This window comes from Gracilinanus agilis, chromosome 4 (genome assembly GCF_016433145.1).
Source record: "Gracilinanus agilis isolate LMUSP501 chromosome 4, AgileGrace, whole genome shotgun sequence".
Lineage (NCBI taxonomy): Eukaryota > Metazoa > Chordata > Mammalia > Didelphimorphia > Didelphidae > Gracilinanus > Gracilinanus agilis.
In genome coordinates, this window is record NC_058133.1 from 173,961,457 (window position 1) to 173,988,924 (window position 27,468).

Below are 27,468 nucleotides of genomic sequence, written 5' to 3' on the forward strand. Positions count from 1 at the left end.
GCCTCAAATGAGAAAAAGAAGGCAGGAGTGGCAATTATGATTTCTGACAAAGCCAAAGTAAAAATAAATATGATTAAAAAAGACAGGGAAGGCCATTACATCCTAATTAAAGGCAGTATAGACAATGAGGAAATAACAGTGCTCAATATGTATGCACCAAATAGCATAGCAACCAGATTCATAAAGGAGAAACTGGCAGATGTCAAAAAGGAAATAGATAGTAAAACTGTACTAGTGGGAGATCTAAATATTCCTCTTTCAGATCTAGATAAATCAAACCAAAAAAATAAATAAGAAATAGGTAAGAAAGATGAATGAAGTCCTAGAAAAATTAGATTTAATAGATATGCAGAGAAAAATAAATAGGGACAAAAAGGAATACACCTTCTTTTCAGCTGCACATTCACAAAGATTGACCATGTAATAGGGCATAGAAACATTGCAAACAAATGCAAAAGAGCAGATATAATAAATGTAAACTTCTCAGATCATAATGCAATAAAAATAATAATTAGTAAGGGCACCTGGTCAGGCAAATAAAAAACTAATTGGAAATTCTCCAAAACCAGCTAGTCAAAGAAGAAATCATAGAAACAATCAACAATTTCATTGAAGAGAATGACAATGATGAGACATCATACCAAACTCTGTGGGATGAAGCCAAGGTAGTACTCAGGGGGAAATTTATATACTTGAGTGCATATATTAAAAAATTAGGGACAGCAGAGATTAATGAATTGGGCATGCAACTTAAAAAATTAGAAAGCGAGCAAATTAAAAATCCCCAGATGAAAACTAAATTAGAAATACTAAAAATCAAGGGAGAAATTAATAAAATTGAAAGTAAAAGAACTATTGAATTAATAGATGAGATTAGAAACTGGTATTTTGAAAAAGAAGATAAAGTATACAAAGTACTAGTCAATCTAATAAAAAAGGAAAGAAGAAAAACAAATTGACAGTATCAAAGATGAAAAGTGAGACCACCTCTAATGAAGGGGAAATTAAAGCAATCATTAAAAACCATTTTGCCCAATTATATGGCAATAAATATAGCAATCTAGGGGATATGGATGAATATTTACAAAAATACAAATTGCCTAGATTAACAGCAGAAGAAATAGAATACCTAAATAATTTCATATCAGAAAAAGAAATTGAAGAAGCCATCAAAGAACTCCCTAAGAAAAAATCACCAGGGCCTGATAGATTCACAAGTGAATTCTATGAGACATTCAAAGAGCAACTAATCCCAATACTGTACAAATTATTTGATATAATAAGCAAAGAAGGAATCCTACCAAATTCCTTTTATGACACAAATATGGTACTGATTCCAAAGCCAGGGAGATTAAAAATAGAGAAAGAAAACTACAGACCAATCTCCCTAATGAACATAGATGCAAAAATCTTAAATAGAATACTAGCAAAGAGACTCCAGCAAGTGATCAAGAGGATCATCCACCATGATCAGGTGGGATTTATACTAATATGCATTAGGAAAACCATCCACATAATTGACCATATCAACAATCTAACAAACAAAAATCACATGATTATCTCAATAGATGCTGAAAAAGCCTTTGACAAAATACAGCACCCATTCCTATTGAAAACCCTGGAAAGCATAGGAATAGAAGACCTTTCTTAAAAATAATAAACAGTATATACCTAAAACCATCAACAAGCATCATATGCAATGGGGATAAATTAGAAGCCTTTCCACTAAGATCAGGAGTGAAACAAGGATGCCCATTATCACCTCTATTATTTAACGTTGTACTAAAAACACTAGCAGTAGCAATTAGAGAAGAAAAAGAAATTGAAGGTATCAAAATAGGCAATGAGGAGACTAAGCTATCACTCTTTGCAGATGATATGATGGTCTACTTAAAACATCCTAGAGAGGGGGCAGCTGGGTAGGTCAGTGGATTGAGAGTCAGGCCTAGAGATGGGCCGTCCTAGGTTCAAATCTGGCCTCAGCCACTTCCTAGCTGTGTGACCCTGGGCAAGACACTTGACCCCCATTGCCTACCCTTACCACTCTTCTGCCTTGGAGCCAATACACAGTATTGACTCCAAGACGGAAGGTAAGGGTTTAAAAAAAAATCCTAGAGAATCAACTAAGAAGCTTGTAGAAATAATCAACCACTTTAGCAAAGTTGCATGATACAAAATAAATGCACATAAAGCATCAGCATTTCTATATATTTCCAACACATCACAGCAGGAAGAGGTAGAAAGAGAAACACAATTTAAAATCACCCTAGACAATATAAAATACTTAGGAATCTATCTACCAAAACAAACTCAGGAATTATATGAAAACAACTACAAAACACTTTCCAAACAATTAAAACTAGATCTAAACAATTGGAAAAACATTGATTGCTCATGGGTAGGATGAGCTAACAATAAAAATGGCCATTCTACCCAAATTAATTTACCTATTTAGCGCCTTACCTATCAAACTACCAAAAAACTTTTTTACTGAATTAGAAAAAAATATAACAAAGTTCATCTCGAATAACAAAAGATTAAGAATATCAAGGGAAGTAATGAAAAAAAAATGTGAAGGAAGGGGGCCTACCAGTACCAGATATTAAACTGTACTATAAAGCAGTGGTCATCAAAATGGTATGGTACTGGCTAAGAGACAGAAGGGAGTATCAGTGGAATAGACTTGGAGTAAGTGACATCAGCAAGACAGTGTATGATAAACCCAAAGAGCCCAACTTTTGGGACAAAAATTCACTATTTGACAAAAACTGTTGGGAAAATTGGAAAACAATATGGGAGAGATTAGGTTTAGATCAACATCTCACACCCTACACCAAGATAAATTCAAAATGGGTGAATGACTTGAATATAACATAGAATAGTTAACTTATATCTCTGGGAAAGGAAAGATTTTAAAACCAAGCAAGAGTTAAAGAAAATTACAAAATGTAAAATAAATGATTTTGATTATAGCAAACTAAAATACTTTTGTACAAACAAAAACAGTGTAGCCAAAATCAGAAGGGAAACAACAAATTGGGAAAAAATCTTTATAACAAAAAATTCTGCCGGGTCTAATTACTCAAATATACAGGGAGCTAAACCAATTGTATAAAAAAAATCAAGCCATTCCCCAACTGATAAATGGGCAAGAGACATGAATAGGTAATTTTCAGATAAAAAATCAAAAGTATCAATAAACACATGAGAAAGTGTTCTAAATCTCTAATAATTAGAGGAATGCAAATCAAAACAACTCTGAGGTATCACTTCACACCTAGCAGTTTGGCTAAAATGAAAGAAGGGGAGAGTAATAAATGCTGGAGGGGATGTGGCAAAACTGGGACATTAATGCATTGCTGGTGGAGTTGTGAACTGATCCAACCATTCTGGCTGGCAATTTGGAACTATGCTCAAAGGGCTATAAAAGAATGCCTGCCCTTTGATCCAGCCATACCATTGTTGGGTTTGTACCCCAAAGAGATCATAGATAAACAGACTTTACAAAAATATTTATTGCTGCGCTTTTTGTGGTGACAAAAAACTGGAAAATGAGGGTATGTCCTTGAATTGGAGAATGTCTGAACAAATTGTGGTATATGCTAGTGATGGAATACTATTGTGCTAAAAGGAATAATAAACTGGAGGAGTTCCAGGTGAACTGGAAAGACCTCCAGGAATTGATGCAGAGCGAAAGGAGCAGAGCCAGAAGAACATTGTACACAGAGACCAATACACTGTTGTAAAATAGAATGTAATGGACTTCTGTACTAGCACCAATGCAATGACCCAGGATAATTCTGAGGGATTTATGGAAAAGAACGCTACCCACATTCAGAGGAAGAACTACAGGAGTGGAAACAGAAGAAAAACAACTGCTTGAACACATGGGTTGAGGCGGATATGATTGGTATTGTCGACTTGAAACTACCACACCAATGCAACTATCAACAATTTGGAAATAGGCCTTGATCAATGACACATGTTAAAACCAGTGGAAATACGCATCAGCCGTGGCAGGGGGAAATTGGGGGTTGAAGGGGAAAATAAGAGCATGAATTATGTAACCATGTTAACTTTTCTAAAAAATAAATAATATTAAATGTGTTTAAAAAAAAATGAAGTGCTTTTAGCTGATATCATCAAAACACTCTTAGATGTTTGTGTAAATATAGCCAAAGTAGATGCTTATTTGTAGGAAAGTTGGGAATAATTAGACTCTTGCTCCTCCTTGTTAATGCTCTTTTTCTTTTTCAGGGAACAAAATATAAAAAAAGACTTTATTTTTGATTGGAAGCCCATAATTTACATTCCTTTCATAGATATTATTCAAAAATCTTCACCATTTCCTAATATATGTATAATTGTTAAGAATTATTCTTGCCATTTTCTTGGTCGGAAAATTGAGGATAAAACATGGCAAGTTACCAGACATTCAGGGGGAGAGCCTAGACTAGTACCTTTTTTGTTTTGCTTGAACTAAGGGTGGTTATAGCTATACATACTTTTTGGTATTCAGGGAGACAAAATGATTATTCCCTGCTTTTCATTGAATTAACCAGCATTTGAGAGTTGATATACAGTGAGCATGTGTCATTCAGTATATCAGAAATAATTCTAGGGCTGTTCTCTTGTAAGAGATCTATGCTCTTTTTCCTTGTACATTTGTAGTTTACTAAGTTAGTTGTCTTTCACATTCAATCACATGTCATTGGTATCACTTCCTTGGTATAGGCTAGTGATAGACATCAATGCTTTCAGAAATAGTACTTCTTGGGGGCAGCTGTGTAGCTCAGTGTCTTGAGAGTCAGGGTTAGAGACTGGAGGTCCTAGGTTCAAATCCAGCCTCAGACACTTCCCTGCTGTGTGACATTGGGCAAGTAACTTCACTTGACCCCCATTGCCCACCCTTACCACTCTTCCATTTAGGAGCCAACACACAGAAGTTAAGGGTTTAAAAAAAATTAAAAAAAAAAAAAGAAATAGTACTTCTTTCAAGTTTCTGCCTTTAACACTGTAGTAATATGATTGAAGCCTCAAATAATCCTTAGAAGAGTAATGATTATATATTGACTTCTTCCCAGGTGCAATCAAATTGTTCCTGACTAGGTTGAAATATTTGTATATAGAGTAAGGCCTTAGCTTGATTGGGAACTCCATAGAGCATTATCTGGGTTTCGATTCCCTACTCCACCACAATGAAGAAGTCAGGATCAGTTGAAGGGACCTCAGAGGCCTTCAGGTTCAGCCCACTCCCTAACAGATGATGACACTGAGGCCTAGAGCTGTTATTAGCTTACTTGCTCAGAATCACACAGTTAAAATGTGTTGTGAGGGGTTAAATTTCGGGGGTTAGGAGTTTAAACAAAAGCCAGTACACAGTTTATTAAACACAAAACAATTTATTATTAGGAAATACGGATAGGAAATAGGAAGGAAGAAAGTGAAAGTAATTTTATAATATCTTGTAGTTATACCCCAAATCCCAATCCTAAAATTTTCTAGAAAACCCTACATCTGTCTGCCTCAGATGGCAGTATTCTTCTTCTAGGCCAATGCCCTCACTTACTCTCACTACTCTCTCTATCTGATAGTATAACCACTATCTATTTACCTTATCCACCCAAGTTCATAGATAATCAATAAGGCTATTAAGTCCCAGAGAGAGCAAGCCACACACACTCCTCTTCCCAGGAGGCCCAGAGTCAAAAAAGCTCTTTCTAACAATCTGCAACTTACAAAAAACCACACTCAGCCACACCCTTCTAATTGTCACCAATTGCCAAGTGGCACAGCAGGAGGCCTCTTACTGAAAAATATTATTGTTCCTTTTCCTCTTAAATATAAAAAAGGAGAAATTAATAAAAACTCACTTAACAGTGTCTTAGGGAGAATTTGAACCCAGCTTTCCATGACTCCACTTATGTTGTCCTGCCCATTATGGTATGCTATCTCTCAAAACAGAAATACCCAGCCAGTCTGAGGATTTGGTGTATCTCTAGGTTCAACTTCACATGTTAATGAAAGTTGTGGCTTTTAGAATTCCATGTTGTCCTATCATTTTAGCTGGGAAACTTAGTGATTTCCATGTTAGTCAAATATTGAATCCTCTGTGCACCTAAGATTTTTTAAATAAAATTTTAATTTTTATATAACATTTCCCTATTATATTCATCTTTTACATCATCACAGAAAGCCTTCCCTTATAATAGAAAATAAAGGAGAAAGAAAAAAAAGTTGAGCAAAATGAAGCAACTTATTGAAAAAAACCTAATGTTTTAAGCAAGTTATCTATAGTTTTGACCAAATAGAAAAAGAAGTATGAAAGCTCAATTAAGAAAGTAATTCCTTAAAACTTATAATTAGGCAATTAGAAGCTAGTGGCTCTATGAGACAGCATGAATCAATAAAACAAAATCAAAAGAATAAAAAATGAAGAAAATGTAAAATATTTTGTTGAAAAACAATTGTCTTGGAAAACAAATTGAGGACTGAGAATTTAAGAATTATTGGACAATGTCAAAGTTATGATTAGAAAAAGAACCCAGACATCATATTTCAAGAAAATATTAAGGAAGGATTAGCTAGGTAGCACCAGACCTGTAGTCAGGAGGACTTTGGTTAAAATTTGGCTTCAGGTACTTCTTAGCTGTGTAATCCTGGGTAAATTACTTAACCCCATTTACATAGTTGTTACCCTTCTGTCTTAGAGTGGTTACTAGGAAAGAAAGTAAGAATCTAAAAAATTATTAAGTGATCCTTTAACATCAAAACTCTAATCACATCCCTATCATACTACATGATTGAGCATATATTTTCTAATACATTTCTGGTTCTATAGTTCTTTCTCTGGATATGGATATGTTCTTTCTCACAAGTTCCTCTGGATTGTCTTGGATCATCATATTGCTGTTGGTAGAAAAGTCCATTACATTCAATTGTGCCATAATGTATCTGCCTCTGTGTTTAATGTTCTTCTGGTTCTGCTCCTTTCACTCTGTATCAATTCCTGGAGGTCTTTCCAGTTCACATAGAAATCCTCTAGATCATTATTCCTTTGAGCACAATAATATTCCATCACCGTCAGTTACCACAATTTGTTCAACCATTCCCCAATCAATGGACACCCCCTCATTTTACACAGTATCAGATTGTTTTGATGATCACTACTTTATAGTACAGTTTAATATCTCATACTGCTAGGCCACCATCCTTCACATTTTTTTCACTCATTTATTTGTTATTCTTGATTTTTTGTTTTTCTAGATGAATTTTGTTATAAGATTTATCTTCTTGAGTTCAAATCTGACCACAATTACTAGTGGAGTGACCCCTGACAAGTCTCTTAAACCTATTTGTCTCAGTTTTCTCATCTGTAAAATGAACTTGAAAAGAAAATGGCAAATTGCTCCTGTATGTATGCCAAGAAAACCCCAGGTGTTGTCATGAAGAGTCAGATATGACTAACAAATAACAACAAAGCTAGGAACCTATATCTTATTAAAAGGCACCTTATACAATGAAATAATATCAATAATAAGCATATATGCACCAAAATATAACAAAGTTTTTAAAGGAAAAATTAAATAAGTTATAACTAGAAATAGACAATAAACTATACTCATGGAGAACTTGAAGTTTCCTCTCTTAGAAGTAGATGAATCTAACCAAAGAATAAAGAAAAAAGAAATTAAGGAAATGAATAGAATTTAAGAATAGTTAGATATACTTTTTCTCTGCAGTATATAGCACCTCCCCCAAAACTGACCATTCATTAGGACACAAGCACCTCACATCAAATCCTGAAAAGCAGAAATTAAAATCCTGCCTTAATTACCGTTTTTTTTTTACTCTGTCAGCCTGGGTAATTCTCATTTTCCTTTTTTTTTTGTTGTTGTTGTTGTTGTTGGAGGTTAATAATAGTCCCTTTGCATTGTTCTGAGGATCAAATTGAATAATAATGCATGTTATGTTGCTTTGTAATCATTTGAGTAGCAAATAAATTCCAATTATTGTTCATTTTCATCCTTCCTTATAGCATAATAATATTCCATTATTTCACAGTTGTTCAGCATTTCTCATTCAGTAGTTGTTTACTTTGTTTTCTGTTCTTTTGCTGCCACAAAAATTGTTTTTCAGGTGTTTCAGTCAGGCCTAACTTTTCCTGACCCCATTTGGAGTTCTCTTGGCAAAGATACTGGTTTGCTATTTCCTTTTCCAACTCACTTTATAGATAAAGGAACAGAGGCAAAGAGGGTTAAGTGACTTCTCCAAGGTCACATAACTAGTAAATGCCTAAAGTCAGATTTAAATTCAGGAAGATGAGTCTAATGACTACAAGCTTGACATTCTATACATTGTACTACTTAGATGCCTACCACAAAATTACTGCTGTTTTTTTGTGTATATGGTGCCATTATTTTAAAAAAATTATCTACCCCCTACTGTATGCCTAGGAGTGGGATCTCTGAATCAGAGGATAATATTTGCTTGTGCCAAGAGGAGCATAACTTCCGGGAACTGAGAAATGATTCTACTCTCCTCCATGACAACCTGCATCTGGAGAATTGTGTTCAATTCTTGGCACCATGGATTAAGAAGCATATTGATAAGATGGAAATAGATCAGAGTATAGTAACTAGAAATAGGGTAATTGGAATGTTACAGAGCTTGAGTTCATGACACATGAGAATGTTTAGTCTAGAAAAAAAGAGTCCAGGGTTATGATGAATATCTTCATGTATCTGTAGAACTGTCATGTGCAAAAGGATTTAGTTTTGTTCAGTTTCTCCCAAGCGAGTCAAAGTAGGAGAAATGAGTATAAGTTGTAAGAAAGCAAATTTAGGTTTGATGTTAAGAAAATTTCCTTTTAACAATCAAAATTTGCCAAAATTGGTATAGGAAGTTTTATGACTATTATTGTATTCTGAATGGTGTTATTGCTTATTCATAGCTGGGTTGGTAATGCCCAGCTATTATGAGTAACTAAAGCTGGCATGGGACAAAGCTGTTGTAAATATAATTAATCTAGACTAGTTTTGAATATTAATAACAAAATGGTAATGGCCAGTTATTATCAGCTAAAGCTGTCAGAGGTTAAACTGAATTTCATGGATGGCCAGGAGTAGTTTAATCCAACACTAATTTATTACTGGTTGAGGTAGAAAAAGGAAGAAGGAGGATAGAAACTAGGAATTAGGAATAGTATATAAATCTACTAATTTTATTCTAATATCTAAATAAACCCTTCAAAACTAACTCCTCACGGAGCTTCTTCTTGTCCACCAAGGTGGACCTGCACTGAACTATACTTACTGACTACACAAAAGATAATTTCTCTTACTACCTTATCCTAAGCAAAAATTGAAACTATATTTTAAAAATAATTTATAAAACTCAAAATATCAGTTTCTCTTCACAGAGAAACTGAATGCAGCTCCTCTCTTTCACTCAACTCCAAAGATTCCCAAGGTCAGTGTCAGTTCCCACTGACAGCTCTCTGGCTCCACCTCTAGTTCCTGTTGAGAAATAGGCCTCAAAGCTAGACCTCTTCTCTCAGAGTGCTGAGAAGGGAAAACCCTCAGTCACTAGACTATTGATTATAAATGGTAAGTTTTCTTCTTCAACCTCATTAATTATCTTCTGTAACTCCAACTGCCATCAACTGGCAGAGCAAGAACTCAAACCAGCACTCCTGTTCCCTTTGATTGCCAGAGAACATGGAGTCCTAACTCTCTGTCCTCACTGGGTTTTATGTTCTTCCCTTAAAGGGCCAGAGACCAGCTCTCTCTGTTCCTCCCTTTTAAAGGGGACAGCATAAAAGTGCAAAAACCATTTTTTTGACCTAAACTTGCTCTTAATGAAAAATAAATAAAATCCTTATCACAACAGAGGTCTCAAACAGAGGATGAATATTTTATACTCTGGTTAGCTTTTAGATATTGAGTGGAAGATATGGTATTTGAGTTCCACCTCATGGTCAGATTTTATGATTTTGATTATATGGTTTTGAGATATGGACATTTTCTTCACTTTCTTCCTTCAATTCAGAGATCTTTCTTCAGTGCATAATCTTTCCACAAGCTCTGCAACATCAACTATTCCTATTTTTTGTTACCTTTTTCAACTCAGTGGGTTTGAAATGAAAGTTCACTATTATTTTGATTCACTTTACTAGTATTCTTTCAGTTGTAAGTTCTTAATAAATGCTTGACTCACCAACTAATTGTTAGTAGTATACAAGTTCTTCTTTGTAGTTCTGTTGGTTCTTTTTCTTTAGTCATTTATCTAATTGAGAAAGTCTTTTGACCTTATTTATTTACATCATTTGTCTTTACACATAGGATTTCAGCTACTTCTCAGAAATATTTGATATATAGATATTTTTCTAGGCTACTGCTTTTACTGTTATCATATTTATATTAATTTTGCTCATATAAAAGCTATTTAATCTCATGTAATAAATACTATATTTCATGTCTTTTAAATGCCTCTATTCCTTGTTCAATAAAAATTCACTCTCTAGCCTCTCACATCTACTCCTTTTCTAAGTTTTTAAAAATAGTATGTTCTACAATACTTAGGCCACATTTTTTTTATTGACTCTGGAATATGATGTAAAATGTTGTCCACCATGTTGTTTTCCAGTCATCTTACAATTCTTGTCATACTGAATTTCCCCTCACAGGATTCCTGTAAGGATCAAATGGAATAATATTTGTAGGATACACTTTGTAAATATTAGCTTTTGGTATATTTATATGATAAAATTTATTTTATACTTATTTTATATTTGAGATTTATTGAATACTGAATTCTTCAGTTCATTTAGTCTCCTGCGTTTCATTCAATTGAATTTTTCTATTTTTTAACCAGTACTAAATTGTTTTGATACATACTTCTTTATAATGAAGCTTGTAGTCTAAAAGTAGTATTCCTTCTTTATTCCAACCTTTTTTTATTATTTCCCTTGATATGCTAGATCTTTTGTTTGTTAGATCTCCACCCACCCACCATGAACATATTATTTTGTATAGTGTTATAAGGACAGAGAGGATATGAACATATGAGCAGGATCTGCAGAGAAGATGTAGATGCAGGGAAGAGATCCTAGAATGTGGATGTGGAGGAGGAGAGACAATTACTGGGTTTGGGGCTGAGTCTTGTCTCTGGGGTTTGACCTGAAGAGACTGGCTGTTTCCCAGTGGCTGCTTTCTACCTTGTCTTTCCCATCTACCTGCTTCCCTGCTGACTGTTTGTTACATCTACTGGGCCCCCTGGTGTGATCCTGAACTATCTGGGCCATCTATCTGTGAGAATTAGCTTTGGTATCCTTCTGGATCCAGAACCTCTTCCTGGGCCCTGTCTTGCCTAACTGCCAAAATTCACTACCTGTATTACCATCAAAGGGGTGTTTTGGGTTAGTGTGGTTTTATCTATATTAGGGACTGGGTCTTTAGACAGATAGGTAAGGATCAGAGTAGCTCAAATCTCTGTGAAGGCTTCCCATGAGGAAATAACTTTAGATCTGTGGGAGATTTAGATAGTGACTATTAGTTTAAGTTATCCAAATTCCCCTTTACACCTTCCCTTGTTATAATAAACTAAAACATCCCTGTTATGATCTGTGTTTGTTATCTCTGCCTGGATTGGTCTATTAGCCTGTTAACCAAATTCAACTGATTGACACTGGGTTTGTTGGCCTTCCCAAAACAATTTAATCTTCTCATATTGGCCCTATATGAACCATCTAATCTCATCCCCTAAACCTACCAACACTACCATAGGTCTGAAAAATAGATTAAGTGGAATAGCACTAAATATGTATATTGATTTGATAACATTGTCATTTTTACTATATTGGCATGTCTCAGCTATTAGCATGGAATGTTCTTCCTACTTATTTCTTGTTTAAAAAAATTTTTTTAAGTTGTATATTTGTCTCTATGTATTAAATAAACAATGATAGTCTGACTTCCAGATATTTTATACATTTTACATTTATTTTGAATGGGACTTGCCTTTCTATTGAATGACTCCTGGTCTTTGTTATTACTTAAGTCTTATATTTTAATAGTTTCCCTATTGTCTCGTTAAATAGTCTGAATTGCTTACATTTTCATTTTCCTTTTTAAAAAAATATGCTGAATTTTAATACAAAAAAAAGAACTTTTCTGTATATGCAGCAGAGCTCCAAGTATGGTATATGAAACCTTGACTCTTCATTTCATAATGATATTTTTAAAAAATTATATAGTAAAAAAATACCTGGAAGTATACCTACCAAAATAAACCCAGCAACTATATGAATACAAATATACAAATATAAAATATAAAACTTTTCAAAGTCAGACCTAAACAATTTTAAAAGCATTATTTGTTCATAAGTAGACTGAGCCAAAATAATAAAAATGATAGTCTTACCTAAATTAACTTCCCTGTTCAATGCCATATCAAACTACCCAAAAATTATTTCATGGAGCTAGAAAATACTATAACAAAATTTACCTTGAAGAACAAAAAGTTAAGAATATCAGGAGAACTAATTTTTAATAAGAAAAGAGGCTTGGCCATACCAGATCTAAAACTTTGTTATAAAATGGTAATCATCAAAACAATCTGGCACTGGCTAAGAAATAAGAGTAGTGGATCAATGGAATAGGTTACATAATCAATACACAGTAGTTAATGACTATAGTAACCTTGTGTTCAATAAACTCAAGATTCCCAAGATCTAATGTTTTTAATAGGCCTGGGTATTATATTTTGTCCAAAATTTTTTTTTGGATCTCTTGAGAATCATATGATTTCTGTTGGTTTCTTATTCATATAGTCAAATATGCTGATATTTTCCTAATATTGAACCAGTCCTACATTTCTAGTATAATTCCCACCTGGTCATAGTAAATTGTCTTTGTGATATGCTGTTATGTTCTTTCTAGTATTTTATTTAAAATTTTTGCATCAATATTCATTAGGGACTTTGGTATGTAGCAGCATTGGCAAACCTTTTAGAGATCATGTGCCCAAACTGAACCTTCAAGCTACCTGTGAGCCCCCCACATTTCTCCAGACAGTGGAGGGACAAAGTGCTCGCATTGAGCATCTGTACAGAGAGTGGGGCATGTGAAAAATGTCCTCAGGCATCGAGAAGAGGACAATCTAAGCAGTTCCCTCCATCATGCCAGGGCATATGTGCATATCTTTGCCTTCACAGGTCTATAGTTTTCTTTTCTTTTTTTTTTAAATCCATATAATACTGTGTTTTGGTTCCAAAGCAGAAGAGTAGTATGGGCTAGACCAGTGGTTCCCAAATTTTTTTGGCCTACCGCCCCCTTTCCAGAAAAAATATTGCTTAGCACCCCCTGGAAATTAATTTATTTTTAATTTTAATACCAATTAAAAGGAAAGATATGTATTAATGTTTCTACCTTTTTTGTAAAATATAGTAAAGAAAGGTGTAAATTAGAAACATTGAACTTTGAAATTATGAAACTATTTATTGAACTCAGAATAGAATGTAATACAAAAAAAGTTAAAACATTTGAAATCATCTTAATGAGAAGGATGAACCTGGTGTGCTGCTACCAACTTAGTAGTCCTCGGCTCTATTTTTGTCAGCAGTAATCTTAAATCACCACAATTGACTATTTGCAATTGGTTTCTGTTTTTTTTATTAAATTGGTTACCACACTGAATCCACCTTCCACTAAATATGATGAAGGAAATGCAATTAAGAACTTTTGAATTACAGCCCATATTTCAGGATAAGCCCTAGGGATCTCCTTTTGCAGCCAGAATTGTTGGTAGCCACTTTTGAATTTAAATTTCAATTCATCATTTGTAGTTACTTCCATCAGTTCTTGTAACTGTGGAGATTCTTCGGTGTTTGCTCTTGAAAAAGGATCCGAAATCCAATCAAGTATGTTCATTTTCAAAACATCATCAAATTATTGATTAAAATCTGAATGGAGAGCAATAAAAAAGTATGTCTTCATCTTTATTTTCTGCTCCCAATAAATTTGGGAACTGGCTGAATTCCCCTCATCCAAAGTTTCATCTGTATAGAAGAAGTTTTGTCACAAATGCAGAAATAGCAGATTTTGTTTTTATTAAATTCACTTCATCACCTTGAAGCTGAAGATTGCTTTCATTAAATTTTTGAAACAAGTCTGTCAAGTAAGCAATGTCACTTTTGGACTGAATTAAATTGGATCGTAAAGCATCATTTTATCTTTCAAGAACTCCAGCACTGAGTTAAACAGTTTATAAAACCTATCTAAATAGGCACCCTTTGATAACCAACGAACTTCTGTATAAAGCAGCAAACGATTAAATTCTTCATTGTTTTCAATACAAAGCTGTTTAAATAATCTGTCATTCAATGATTTGCTTCTGATTGTGTTGATAGCTTTAATTACATATTGTAATGAATTATGTAGGCGTGCACTTAAATTTTTGGCAACTAGATGTTGACGATGGATGATATAGTGTACTGTGAATGTGTTCGGCATGTCCTTTTTTAAATATGCAAGAAAACCTCTGTCGTGCCCTACCTTTCCTGGAGCACCATCTGTGGCTACTGATAAGATATTACTCAGAGGTGTTTCTTTTTCTTTAAAAAACTCATCCAGTGCATGAAATATTGATTCTCCGTTAGTATCAGTTTGCAAATAATAATTCTTGGCAAATTTGTTCCTCCTTTGTGAACTGCACGTATGCTAAAAGTAAAGCTTCATTTCCTGGAAAAGTTGATTCATCAAGTTGAATAGAAAACTGAGATGTTTTTAAATATCCACACAATGAATCTTCAACATCTTGAGCCATTTCATCAATTCTTCTTTGCACTGTATTTTTGCAAAATTTTCTTGATAATATCAGATGCTGGCTTATGTAGCACAGTACATATTACTTCACTTATAGCTGGTATAATTAGTTCTTCACCAGTAGTATGAGGTTTTCCCAATTTGGCAATCATTAATGAAATATTGTAAGAAGCAAGCAAGCCATCACCATCTTGTGTGGTTGCGCTTGAAAAGAGTTTTGCCAATGTCGGTTGTTTGATAAATTTTTCTTTTAGTGTTCCAAAATAAGATAAATCCTTATCTTTTTTATCACTATGAATTTGTATTATTGATAGGTGACTCAGTAAAACCATATTTTAAATATTCGATATTATATTGTCTACATTTTTTCTTTGGTTGAGCCATTATCTGTTGAAAGAAAAAATAAATTTTATGGAGGTATTTTTAATAATATTTTTAGTAATTTTTTGAAATATTTTTGTAAAAAACAAACTAAAATACTGATGAAATAAATAAACATGATATTACTAATTGTAAAGCACATATAACTATTACAAAATAAATAAATAATGCTCACCAATGATAGTCGCACAATTTGTTAGTTAACTTTAACGTGTCACAATATATCACAACAATCTAAACTTTTGTTTGAATTATATTACACGTAATAATTACGAGAAATCTCCTGATTCATAGCATGCTCCAAAATCTGTTTGTAGTACTGCCAGTAGCCAGTACTACTGCTGCCGTTCCAGGCTTTGGCCTTACGATTGACCAATTGCACGAGTGGCAGATACCGGCAGCAATGCTCATAGTGCTCACGTGTTTTGAAACAGCAACTCAGTGGCACCACATGAACAGTAGCAGTGTGCAATTACATATACCTCAATACAAGTGAGGGAGTATGCAAAACCAAGCCAACGTCCAGTACATTGTTCAAAGAAAAATTAAGCATTATGAGCGGAATACATAAATCAATTTTTCTAAATCTTCTCTTCTTTTATACTATCACCTCTCCCAAATGCATCTGTGGCCATCACTGTCCCACTGGATTGCTGCAGCACCTACCGGGGGTGGTGGCGCCCACTTTGGGAATCACTGGGCTAGACAGTAATGGTTAAATGACTTTCCCATAGTCACATAGCTAGGAAGTATCCGAGGCCAAATCTGAACCCAGGACCTTCCATTTTTAGGCCTGGCTCCCAATCCACTGTGCCACCTATCTACCCCTGGTCTAAAGTTTTGTTTTTTTTTTCACTATTTTTGCTCTTTCTAGTTTAGGTATCCTTGGGCTTTCTCAGAGACCTGCTTTTGATAATCTGGATAGTCATCCTTATAGGCAATGAATATTTCTCACCTATTGGTGTTTTCACTGGGAAACTGAAATTTTATTGCCTTCTAGAGAGATATTTCTGGTACTAGATTTGCTATTAGTCTCCTTTCCAATAGTCCATTGTTGTCTGGCTAACTTTTAGTGCAGTGCTGAGATAGATGAAGGTACTTGCTATAGTTTTTCATTAAATTTCTTGATCATTATTTGACCTGGTCTGAATTTTAGGTTTTTGCTGTACTGGGTACAAGATAGCTGGATGTTCTACTTCCATTTTTTCCTGGCTAGAAATCCAGGCTTATTTTTGTTCCTAAATCAAGATAAGAATTTTCAAGGGGCTTCTAAACCATATAAAACAATCCCTGTGGGTCCTATTTTGACTTAGAAAACTAAACATTAACATTATCAATGTTATGTTGTATTTGCATTTATTTTGTTCAGTATTTCCCAGTTATATTCTAAGCTGATTCAGCCATATTATGAACAACATATTTGATAACCATGATTTAGAGAATGGCCCATTGTGAAAATTTTGTTGGGTTATGAAATTTATTTTCACTTCACTATACTCTAATTTTTCCTACAGCAAGTGAGTTAAATATCTTCACTGAAGGTCTATTCCATTTTTGCTTCTATCTTACATCTCTTTTCCTCACCTTTCACCTCTCCCTCTTCTTCTGCCGGGTTTTCACCAAATATGTTTCATGTGAACCACGGAAGAATATTTATTATTCCCTCAAATGGGGAAATGGGGTTCTGTAGGTTGAGTGTCCTTGAAGAGCACTGGAAGAGAATGGGTTGAAATGAACATACCTTTCTAGTGAAGATAATTTTTTTCATAGGCAAGAAATAATTATCCCTAAATCCAGTTTTGCTCTCCATTTATTGTTATCTACAGAATGATTGAGGAGGTTGATTTCATACCCTTTCACATCTGGCATTGATTTAAAAAGCCCATTCTTCCTGACTAGGCCAGTGTCATATTAGCTGAACTCTTAGAAAGTAGAAGTGGTTGGAGCCAGTCTGCTTTGGAGGACTGGGAAGACACCCAGTCTCTGAGGCTTTGGTTCTGTTATTGAGTAGTTTTTGTAATTGAACCTTTCTGGGGCTGTCCTATTGAATTGGATATACTCCAATGGGGAATAACCAGGGAAGTAGACTTGAATATTAAATGTGGGTCCAGGAGGGTGTGAGGGAGACAGTAATGACAGATGGAGGGACCCAACAAGGTAGGGAGAATGGTTTTTACTGCTAAGGGGATGACTGTTGAAAGAAATAGCAGTTAGGCCCTAACAGTCACACTGCCCCACCTAGGCAAGGGCCAATAGAACCAGAAGGCAAAAGGCAAAAGTTATAACAATTTTAATTAGGGACAGTATGATAAAGGATGGGAATAGGGGTTACTACACTTACAGACTAAGGACAAACCACAGGGTCAAGGGAGGGACTTGTCTACACTAAACTGAGACCTAAGCAAGACAGGGCCCAGAGAATTGCAGGACAGAAGTGAGTATCCTCACAACAGAGTCCAGACTTTCTCCAGTGATATTTCAGCTCCTCCAGGACCACCTGCTGTTCTCTTCCAGGTAGGTAGATTCTGGGAGCTAATTCAGCCCACGTTGACCTGCAACTCAGGTTGGGATTAATAGTCTCTACCAAAATCTCCCACAAGTAGGTGATGGTCTTCCTTCAGGATCTCTGGTAGTCTGAAGTCTCCTTGGGTCAGTTGCAAATTGTCTCAACCGCCATGGAGTCTCTCTCAGTCAGAAAGAGCACACTTCCTGCTTCTCCATTCCATTAAGTAATTCTCACAACAATACCAAGCAAGGTGTTCAAGTCTTCTATTACTTACAGTGACACTGTCTATGATAGATTCCCTGGAAACAAAGATAAGCAATGTCGTCTTGGTTTTTTGTTGTATCTTTTGTATGTCTAAAAGCTTCAGGCTGGGTTCAATGTGTACCCATGTTACAATGCTTTTTTCTGTACCTCCCCCTCCAATTTGTGACACTTTTCTATACTTCCTCTAAAAAAAAAAATTCTCACCTAGACAGAAAAGATGGCCTTATAATTGGGGAATAGCTGAACAAATTGTGATATAAGAACATAATGCAATTTCATTAAAGAAATAACTAATCCTAAGAAATTTGGGAAACAAGAAAACTTTTATAAGCCAAAATAAAGAAAAATGAACAGAACTAGGAGAATGCTATCTGCTCAGTAGATAAAACAATTAAAATGAAAGGAACACTTATAGAAAATCAAACAGTACATAATTTTTTTTAAACCCTTACCTTCCGTCTTGGGCTCCAGGGCAGAAGAGTGATAAGGGGTAGGCAATGGGGGTTAAGTGACTTGCGTAGGGTCACACAGCTAGGAAGTGTCTGAGGCCAGATTTGAACTTAGGACCTCCCATTTCTAGGCCTGGCTCTCAGTCCACTGAGCCATACCACCTGCCCCCAAACAGTATATAATTTTAATGATCATTATTGTAGGAAACAAGATTTAAGAAATTATGATATAAAAAAACAAATTTTATCAATAAAAATAAGGAAATCTACTTTCTGTGTTTTCAATTGTCTTAATTTCTCAATGTACCTCTTTCCCTTCCCTACCAAGAATCATATCTGATTACAAAGAATAAGGAAAGGGAGAAAATGCAATTAAGTAAAACTAACCAACACTTAAAGTCTGATATTTTATGCAATGTTGAATACACATGGTGTTCAAACTGCAAAAAAGGGAAGAATGTATATTCCCAACTTTTTTTAATAGCCAAATTATGTCAGTATAATTACGTAGTGTTTATTTTTTATTTTCTTATTATTCTTTCCATTTACTTTCTCTTACAGTCATTGTGTACATTATTTTCCTGATTCTTTGTACTTCAGTTTACATTATTTTCAGTTCATATTTGTCTGCTCAAGCTTTCTTGTAATACTGGATTTTTGGATTTTTTTAGTGGTCTAATATCATATTCATATATCATAGTTTAATCATTTCCCAGTTGATGGGGATAAGCTTATTTTTCACAAATAAGTGTTTCAGGCTATAGAAAACATGGTAATCTGAATAATCATTATGACTTTACCTAAATCTTACAAAGTTTCAAGGCCTTGTTGTATCTTAGAATCTTATACCTTTATATCTGTCCTCTTGAAGAATGTCACTTTAGTCAGACCTTTGGTGACTGGAACTCAAGTTCTTCCCTTTTGGTCTAAATGACTTATGCTTTTTTTCTCTTATACAGTAATTCCTCCTGGAAGTCCTGGCCCTATTACACGCCATGAATCCTATGACAGTTTAGCATCAGACCACAGTGGACAAGAGGATGAAGAATGGCTTTCCCAGGTGGGAATACGGAGAAGGTGGTGTAAGCATTGGGGAGTTAATGGAAAGGATAATGGATTTCCATTATCTTTTTTAGTTTGTTTTCAAGATTCAGGATTTATCAGTGACAGGAGGAACCATGAAAAGCTTCTTCATAATTTTCATATATTAATAGAGTGTCTTTAAAATTAAAGATATCTGGCCATTATATAGCATTTTGCATTACTTTCCATATAGTGGAGGAAAAATATGCATATCTTCTGAACAATTCAGCATTTACACCACCTGAGGAGCTTGGGTTTTTGATGGACTTTTTTTTTTTTTAAACCCTTACCTTCCTTCTTAGAGCTGATACATAGTATTGGCTCCAAGGCAGAAGAGTAATAAAGGGTAGGCAATGGGGGTCAAGTGACTTGCCCAGGGTCACACATCTGGGAAGTGTCTGAGGCCAGATTCAAACCTAGGACCTCCCATCTCTAGGCCCGGCTCTCAATCCACTGAGCTACCCAGCTGCCCCCTTTAGATGGACTTTTTAAAATGTCCTTTCATCAGGGTTAAAATAGATGAGAAAGAATTGACCTTAAAAGAAAACAGCGAAGCCATTATTCAGTGTCTCTGGGATTTATTCTGTTAGACAAAATTTCCTACAGCTTGGGCTGTCCTTTCATTATGTAAGTAAATGCAGCATCCTTTGCTTCATAAGTCTTGCAATGCCCTGTTGCCTTTCCATGCCCATAGTAATGCAGTTTCCAGTGGCCAGTGAGCCAGTTGTATCTCAGTTTCATTTGGCTCCTCTTCTCCTTCCAGGTGAGATTGTCTTCATTTCTTGCAGCTTTGAATTTAGATTATCTTGGGTGGGATTTCAAAGTGATATGATTACAAATGACTTTGTAACAAATGTCATTGTTTTGTCTGCCTGAGATCTGGCATCATGAGGAGAGGCAAACTTCTCATCAGGCAGGTGTGCCCCTTCATCCTACTTCGCATCCTTCCAAACACCCCCCCACCCACAGACACATACACATACACATGTACACGCACACACACGCACACATACACACTCCCGGTCATGCTAGGCACAATGGAAGAAGTGAATGTTGTATTAGAGAACTTGGCCTGGAGGAAGAGGGAAACTTAGGAACCAGAAAACTATGAATGCCCTAGGGTTTGTCCTCTGGAATCTGGAGGTAGTTCTACTTTCACCCAATGCCACATTGTGTTAAGGCCACAGTATCTGGGTGGTTTTTAAAATGAAAATGTTATCCCCACTTACAGAATGCTGTGAAAAAAGATTGCCCTTCACTTCAGCTTTTCAATTAGAATGGGGTAATGTGTGCTGTCAGTGTGAAGTCTGTACAATATGTTTGTCCTGCACACAACAGAAGAATGGATAGGAACATCTGGCCATTGCCTCTGTGAAATTGCACAGGCATCTGTTTACCTCTTGGCTCTGTGACACTGACAGTTTCCAGATTCAAAAGCACAGAATGTTGTATCTGTGGCCTAATTTACCTCATTGCCTATAAGCAGCTAGAATCTGAAATCTCCATAGCCAGTCTGAATTGCCTCAAGATCAATAGGAATATAGATGTTCCAAGACACCCTCTCCTCCCACACACCTTATTTTTTGGCCCTTGAGGACTCCCAATTCTAGACTTACCTAATGCTACTTTGCAATTACCTCTTGCCAAGAGTTGAATCACTTTAAACACAGAATGACCTAAGTAAATTGACTAAAGGTAAATAAGGCACGTATATTTTTATCATCAAGTGCAGAAAGGAATAAATCTCATTCGATGTATGTAGAGGTGGATTTAGCAGTTATATGACATTAAGAAATGGTTCCTCTTTTTCTTTGGTCTATGTATGTTTCACCTGAGGTCTAGGTTCCTTGTTTATAAAATCCTGGAATACTGTAAAACTGTTTTATGTTTTTGCTCTTTAAAAATAGAGTTTTTCTTACTTTCAGAATTCCTAAACCCCAGTGCAATAAGACATGTTTTAATTTTATAGTGCTGGGTAGGGTAGGTGGTTCTTATCCTCTCATTTCAGTTTCATATTGAATTCCTTGTGCATAAACTCATTCTATTGAGGCAGGTCATTAACTCATCTGTAACTTATAGTCTATGAGAATTGGAGGCATGGAATGGTTAAGTGACCTATCCAGGGTCAGATAGCTAGTAGATGACTGAGGCTGGACTTGAGCCCAGATTCTAAGGGTAGTGTTTTCTCCACTATGTCTTGCTGCCTCTCAATAAGTGTTAAGGGTGTGTTTCTCTTTCTTCATTTAAAGCATGTAATTCATGAAACACATTGGCATTTCCTGTTTTTATTGCACAAATAATGACAAAGATACATGATATTAAGGAAGTCTTTTTGTCTTTTCCTTATATTTCTGAAATCTGGGGGTATTTCAAAGAAAAAAATCCAATTTTTCCATAAAAATAATTAACTTCTCATTCAAAAAGCAGTTCTTGGAGGTGGGGGAGGCGGGTCATGATAGCAGTAGTGTAAGCCTAGTAACATTTGATGATGGGAAGAAACTGGTTTCAGGTGTTAAGAATTATTTCAGACCTTTTCTTTTCCTTGGATAGTTCAAGAACAGCATCAAGTTTGTCATGAGCTTGGTCCTCAGGGAAGGAATTACTTTTAATCTGTGGATTGATAGGTGTAGGATTCATTGCATGCCTGCAGAGTGGTAAGTACTGTATGGAATGTGGGAAAGATATAGCCCTTAGGGAGAACAAAAGGCAGGCTGCAACTCCTCCTTTCTGGCATTTGGGGGTGGGGGGTAATGCCTTGTTTGTCTGTTTATTCATGTAAAAGCCTTAGGAGGGTTGTGGTAAAGGCTGCCTCATCAAAGTGTGATCAGGATCACCGGTCAGTAAGGGATACATTCTTATGTTCCCGTTTGATTAAGAAGGGCTTCCTGGAGGAAGTGGGCTTGGAGTAAAGGGTGGGAAGTGGTTCAGTAAATGGCAGACAAAGGCATGTGCCAGGATATATTTTAATCATGCTAGGCTCTTTCTGTTCCAGGTTGAAATCGTGACTCACACTGGACCCCATAGACGTTTGTGGATGGGTCCCCAGTTCCAATTCAAAACCATTCACCCTTCTGGCCAAACCACAGTTATATCCTCAAGCTCTTCTGTACTACAGTCTCATGGCCCAAGTGATACCCCACAACCACTTTTGGATTTTGATACTGATGACCTGGATCTCAATAGCCTCAGGTAAGAAAGAACTTAGGGAATGGCTTTAATACTATGGCAAATATTTTGGGCTCAGGTTCCAAATGTATTTATAGTTTCTTTGTAGTAAGAATTTTTTTTTTAAACCTTTGTACTTCGGTGTATTGTCTCATAGGTGGAAGATTGGTAAGGGTGGGCAATGGGGGTCAAGTGACTTGCCCAGGGTCACACAGCTGGGAAGTGGCTGAGGCCGGGTTTGAACCTAGGACCTCCTGTCTCTAACCCTGACTCTCACTCCACTGAGCTACCCAGCTGCCCCTTGTAGTAAGAATTTAAAACTTTAAAAGTTATTTTGGCTTAACTGATTTTGTGCACATCAGTGTGGTTTTCATGGAAGGAACAATGGATTTGGAGACAACCAACTCTGGTTCAAATACCAGCTCTTCCACAGTGATCTGTAAGATTTTGGACAAGATCATTGAAGAGCCCTCCCAATTTATAGAAGGGTATCCTGAAACCTGAAAAGGAGAAAATCCTTTTCTAATGTTCCTCTGGTAGTTAGTAATAAAGAGTCGCGATATGGACTTAGGTTCTCTGATTCCAAATTCAGCAACATTTTCCCTGTACCTTTGTTTACATGTTACTACCTCTATAATATTGGGTAGCTATAAAAGGCTCAATTATAAGTGTAAACTATTTTTTTTCTTTTAATATAGATAGTACCATATTGAAAGACCAAATCTATCTTCTCCATAGTCATTCCTGAATCAAGCCAGCCTTCTTAGAAACCATTGTTTCTTCAGTGATAGTTCATATCTTTCCACTAAAACAACTCTCTCTAAGCCATATATAAAATCCCAAATGTAATGGCCTGTTCTTAGTTTTCATTTTACTTTAACCTTTCTGTAATTTTTTATACCTTTGAGCATCCCTTCTTCTCTCCCTTTCCTTCTTTGTCTTCCGTGACATAACTCTTTTGGTTTTCCTTCTGCCTCTCTAATTGTTTCTTCTCAGTCACTCCTGGTTTCTTTTATTCTTTCTGACTTCAGAAATTTGGTCACCTCCCTACATATCCTGGTTTTCTTTGACACAATTCTCTTTCCCTTGGTAATCTCATTCTTTCCTATGGCTTAAATGTTCCCTTCTTTACAATTAATATTGCATTGTACTATTCATTCTTAACTTCTTTTCAGATTTCCTACATTTCTAGTTGTTTGATGGACAGCACAGCCTAGACGTCCCAGTTACTCCATAAAAACTATATATCCAGTTCAATATATCATCTTCTCTACAACAACTTTAACAATGTTATGGAGAATGCCACTATTCTTTTTAGTTGTTTAATTTTGTAAAGATATTGTTTATATTTTGTTTTTATTTCACCTGGACTTTCCCATATTTGATCTCCCTTTCAATGAGCTCTATTTTTTAAAATTAAATTATAAAAAAATCAACAATTTTCCTTCTTTCCCAATCACTCATCTCTGAGCCTCAATGCAAAATGAAAGAAAAACATAGCCCCTATTAAACAAACATGTATAGACAAACAGATTTTCTCATTTACCACGTCCAAAAAAATATTCATTCTTCACTCTAAGTCCTTTAACTTTCTCTCAGGGGGATAAGTAACATGTTTCATTATGAGTCCTTTGAAATTGTGATAGGTCATTAATTTGTTCAGAATTCTTGCTATTCTTTGACTGTTCTTATGTGCTGAAACAAATTCTAGTTGTTTTTTTTTTTGTATATATGTCTCATCAACTCTGAAAGATTATAAACTCTTTGAGATCAAGAACTATTGACTTTCATGTTTACCTGCTTGCTAAAATGACTTGCTTAAAATAGGTACATTAAAATTTTTTGTTTGAATTGAATTGTCATCATGTTCCTCCTATTAATGCTAACACCAGGTTCCTTTTTTAAAAATTCTCTTTTTATTTCAAATTCCCAAATCTCTCCTTATAGTCTTCCCTTGCTCTAGAAAAAGCAAGAAATAAAATAATCATTTCAAATGCAGATGCAAAACATTTCTATATTAGTCATATTCTGAAAATAAGAAAATAAAAAATTCTAGAAAAAATTATGCTTTGTTCTGTACTTTTCTCAATTCTCTGTCTAGAAATGGCAACATTTTTCATCATGTGTCCTTTTATTATATTGAGCAAAAGTTAAGTCTTTTAGTTGTCATTATATTGAGCAAAGTTTATAAAGGTTTTTACAGATGATTATCTTTATTGTGTAAATTGTCCTTCTGATTCTGTTCACTTCATTTTGCATCAGTTCAAATAATTATTTCTAGCTTTTTCAGAAACCATCCTTTTCATCATTTCACAATCATATTCCATCACATTAATATAGCATAATTTATTGGGTCATTCCCCAGTAGATAGGTATCACCTCAGTTTCCAATTCTTTGCCATCACAAAAGCTGCTATAAATATTTTTGTGTGTTTGGATCTTTTTCCTTTTTCTTTGCTCTCTTCACTAGGTGACTTTTTAAAGTATAGGTACACTATACTAAGTACTATTGAATAAGTTTTAGGGCTTCTCTCTCTTGTATTCTGAAGTTTTCATTCAGTTAGTGATCTTCCAAACTGTGATTATTTAGATATTTTTAGATCCTTAAAATTGCAGAGCCCCAAAATGTAGGACTCCTTTGTACTTTCTCTGAGTCTTGGCATAGAGCACCATAGGCTGTTGCTTAATTTAAAGTCATTTTAGACACTTATTTTTTTATTTAATTCATTTTAATTGCTGCAGTATCCCATTATAGGCTTATTTTCACTGCAAATCATAATTTCCTATCATCTCTTGAGTTCTCTCTTGCTTCCAGTGAATATTTGTGTTCCTGATCTTATTTCTGTAAATGTAGAATATAAGATACTTTTCTAACTTATTTTGTTTTATGATGTCCTTCTTTGATTTCTAATTGCTCAAAGTCTGATTGTATCCTATTTTCTGATCTTTTTGGCATTGGCATCACCTTCTAATTATGTATCTGAAATTTCTATATGAATGTTGTTTACTCTTTTTTCAAGTCACTGAAATGTTACATTGAAGATAAAATATTTTGGAAGGAAAAAATTAAGGAGAAACTGTATTTTTTTCCTATGGATTTTTCTACCTACTTATGAAGAGGGTAGTCCAAGATATATGGATCTACAAGTTTTTCCCGTCATTTTTTTGTAAAGTTGTGTACAGTCTTAGTTTTTGTGATCCCAGTGTTCCTTAGCAAATTAATTTGCTCCCCAATGCATAGTATATTATTGTGCCTCTTTTGACCAGCAAATTAAAGAGGGTCATTCCAATCTAATCAAAATTCCTAAATGCCCCCTTTTATACCTATTTCTTTACCCATTAAAATCCCAGGGATATTTATCTTGATTTGTAATTTAGAAATGGCTTCAGCATACCTTTTTCCTTGTGTCCCTATTGGCAAAGAATCCATCATATGATGGAAATATGTTTTTGTTTACCATAATGCCATCAGCAAAACTATCTCCAGAAAAAATCAAAACCAATAGTGAACTTTCTGTTTCTTCTTAAAGAATGACTCATGCTAAATAGTGGAGCATGTGCCCTGAAACATTTCCCTGCTTTAAAAATCTTTTTATTTTAAAAGTTTATTACATGTATTGTTTCTCCTTGCTCTCTCTGTCTTTGGTCTTTGTTTTTTATACCTCTTCATACAGCCATCTCGAAATATAAGTATAGCTCTCTTTCTAGTTTCCAAAGCATACAAGCAAACCAACTATTCTGGAATAGAATTGGTGCCAACAGTTTTTAACTGTTTGCAATATTGTAAAACTTGCCCATGGTTGGGAAGCTGAGCCCTTTCTTTCCAAGTAGGGAAGTCATTGATTTTTCTGGCTATATTCCACTTGCATCCATGTTACTAATTCTAGCATTTTTCAAATACACTTGAACATTGGGGCAGCTGGGTAGCTCAGTGGATTGAGAGTCAGGCCTAAAGACAGGAGGTCCTAGGTTCAAATCTGGCCTTAGACACTTCCCAGCTGTGTGACCCTGGACAAGTCACTTGATTTCCCCCATTGCCCACCTTTACCACTCTTCCACCTAGGAGCCAATACACAGAAGTTAAGGATTTAAAAAAAAAAGGAAAAAGAAAAGAAATACACTTGAACATTGCAAAGTTCAATCAATTTATTGGTTTGAGCTCCAGTTCCAGCCTTTAGAAATCCTCCCAAGTCCTCTATACCATCTCTTAAATTAAGTTTAATTAAATGTTATGTGGTTGGTTACATGTAAAGCCCTATTTAATTGATATATATTAACTGTGGGAAACTTTATACTATGCACTTTGCAAGCGTAGCAGCTATACCTGATGAAGTATGTTATTTGTGTTCATTTCTTAGAAAAAGAAATTTGAGCTTTAGTCACTTCTGAGGAAATTACTTGCCTTCTTCAACCCTTATACTCACATAGCTCTCACAAAACATTTAGAAACACAATTCATGCAGTTCTTTGAATACTCATTAAGCATCAGTGCCACAAGAGATAACAATATCATTTTTTCTTTCTTTCAACCCTTACCTTCTGTCTTAGAATCAGTACTCAATATTGATTCCAAGACAAAAGAGAAGTGAGGCCTAGGCAATCGCGGTTAAATGACTTTCCATAGAGCTAGGAATTGGAACCCAGATTTTCCTGACTCCAAGCCTGGCACTCTATCCACTGAGCCACCTAACTGCCCCAAACAATTTCATTTAAATATAGTGCACCCTCCCCCTTAAGATACCATATCATCTCAGAAAGCCAAATGGCTTGAGCCAAACACAAAAGTAATTTTTCC

General features: G+C 35.2%; 1 protein-coding gene across 1 annotated transcript in view; it reads left to right on the forward strand.

The window, feature by feature from the left end:
• BCAS3 (BCAS3 microtubule associated cell migration factor) overlaps positions 1 to 27,468 on the forward strand; it is an 881,625-nt gene that overhangs the window by 484,265 nt on the left and 369,892 nt on the right. Inside the window, exons 20-21 of the mRNA XM_044671669.1 lie at positions 19,385 to 19,485; positions 22,501 to 22,697. Of these exons, the coding sequence (XP_044527604.1) occupies positions 19,385 to 19,485; positions 22,501 to 22,697 (298 nt within the window). The remainder of the gene's footprint in view (positions 1 to 19,384; positions 19,486 to 22,500; positions 22,698 to 27,468) is intronic.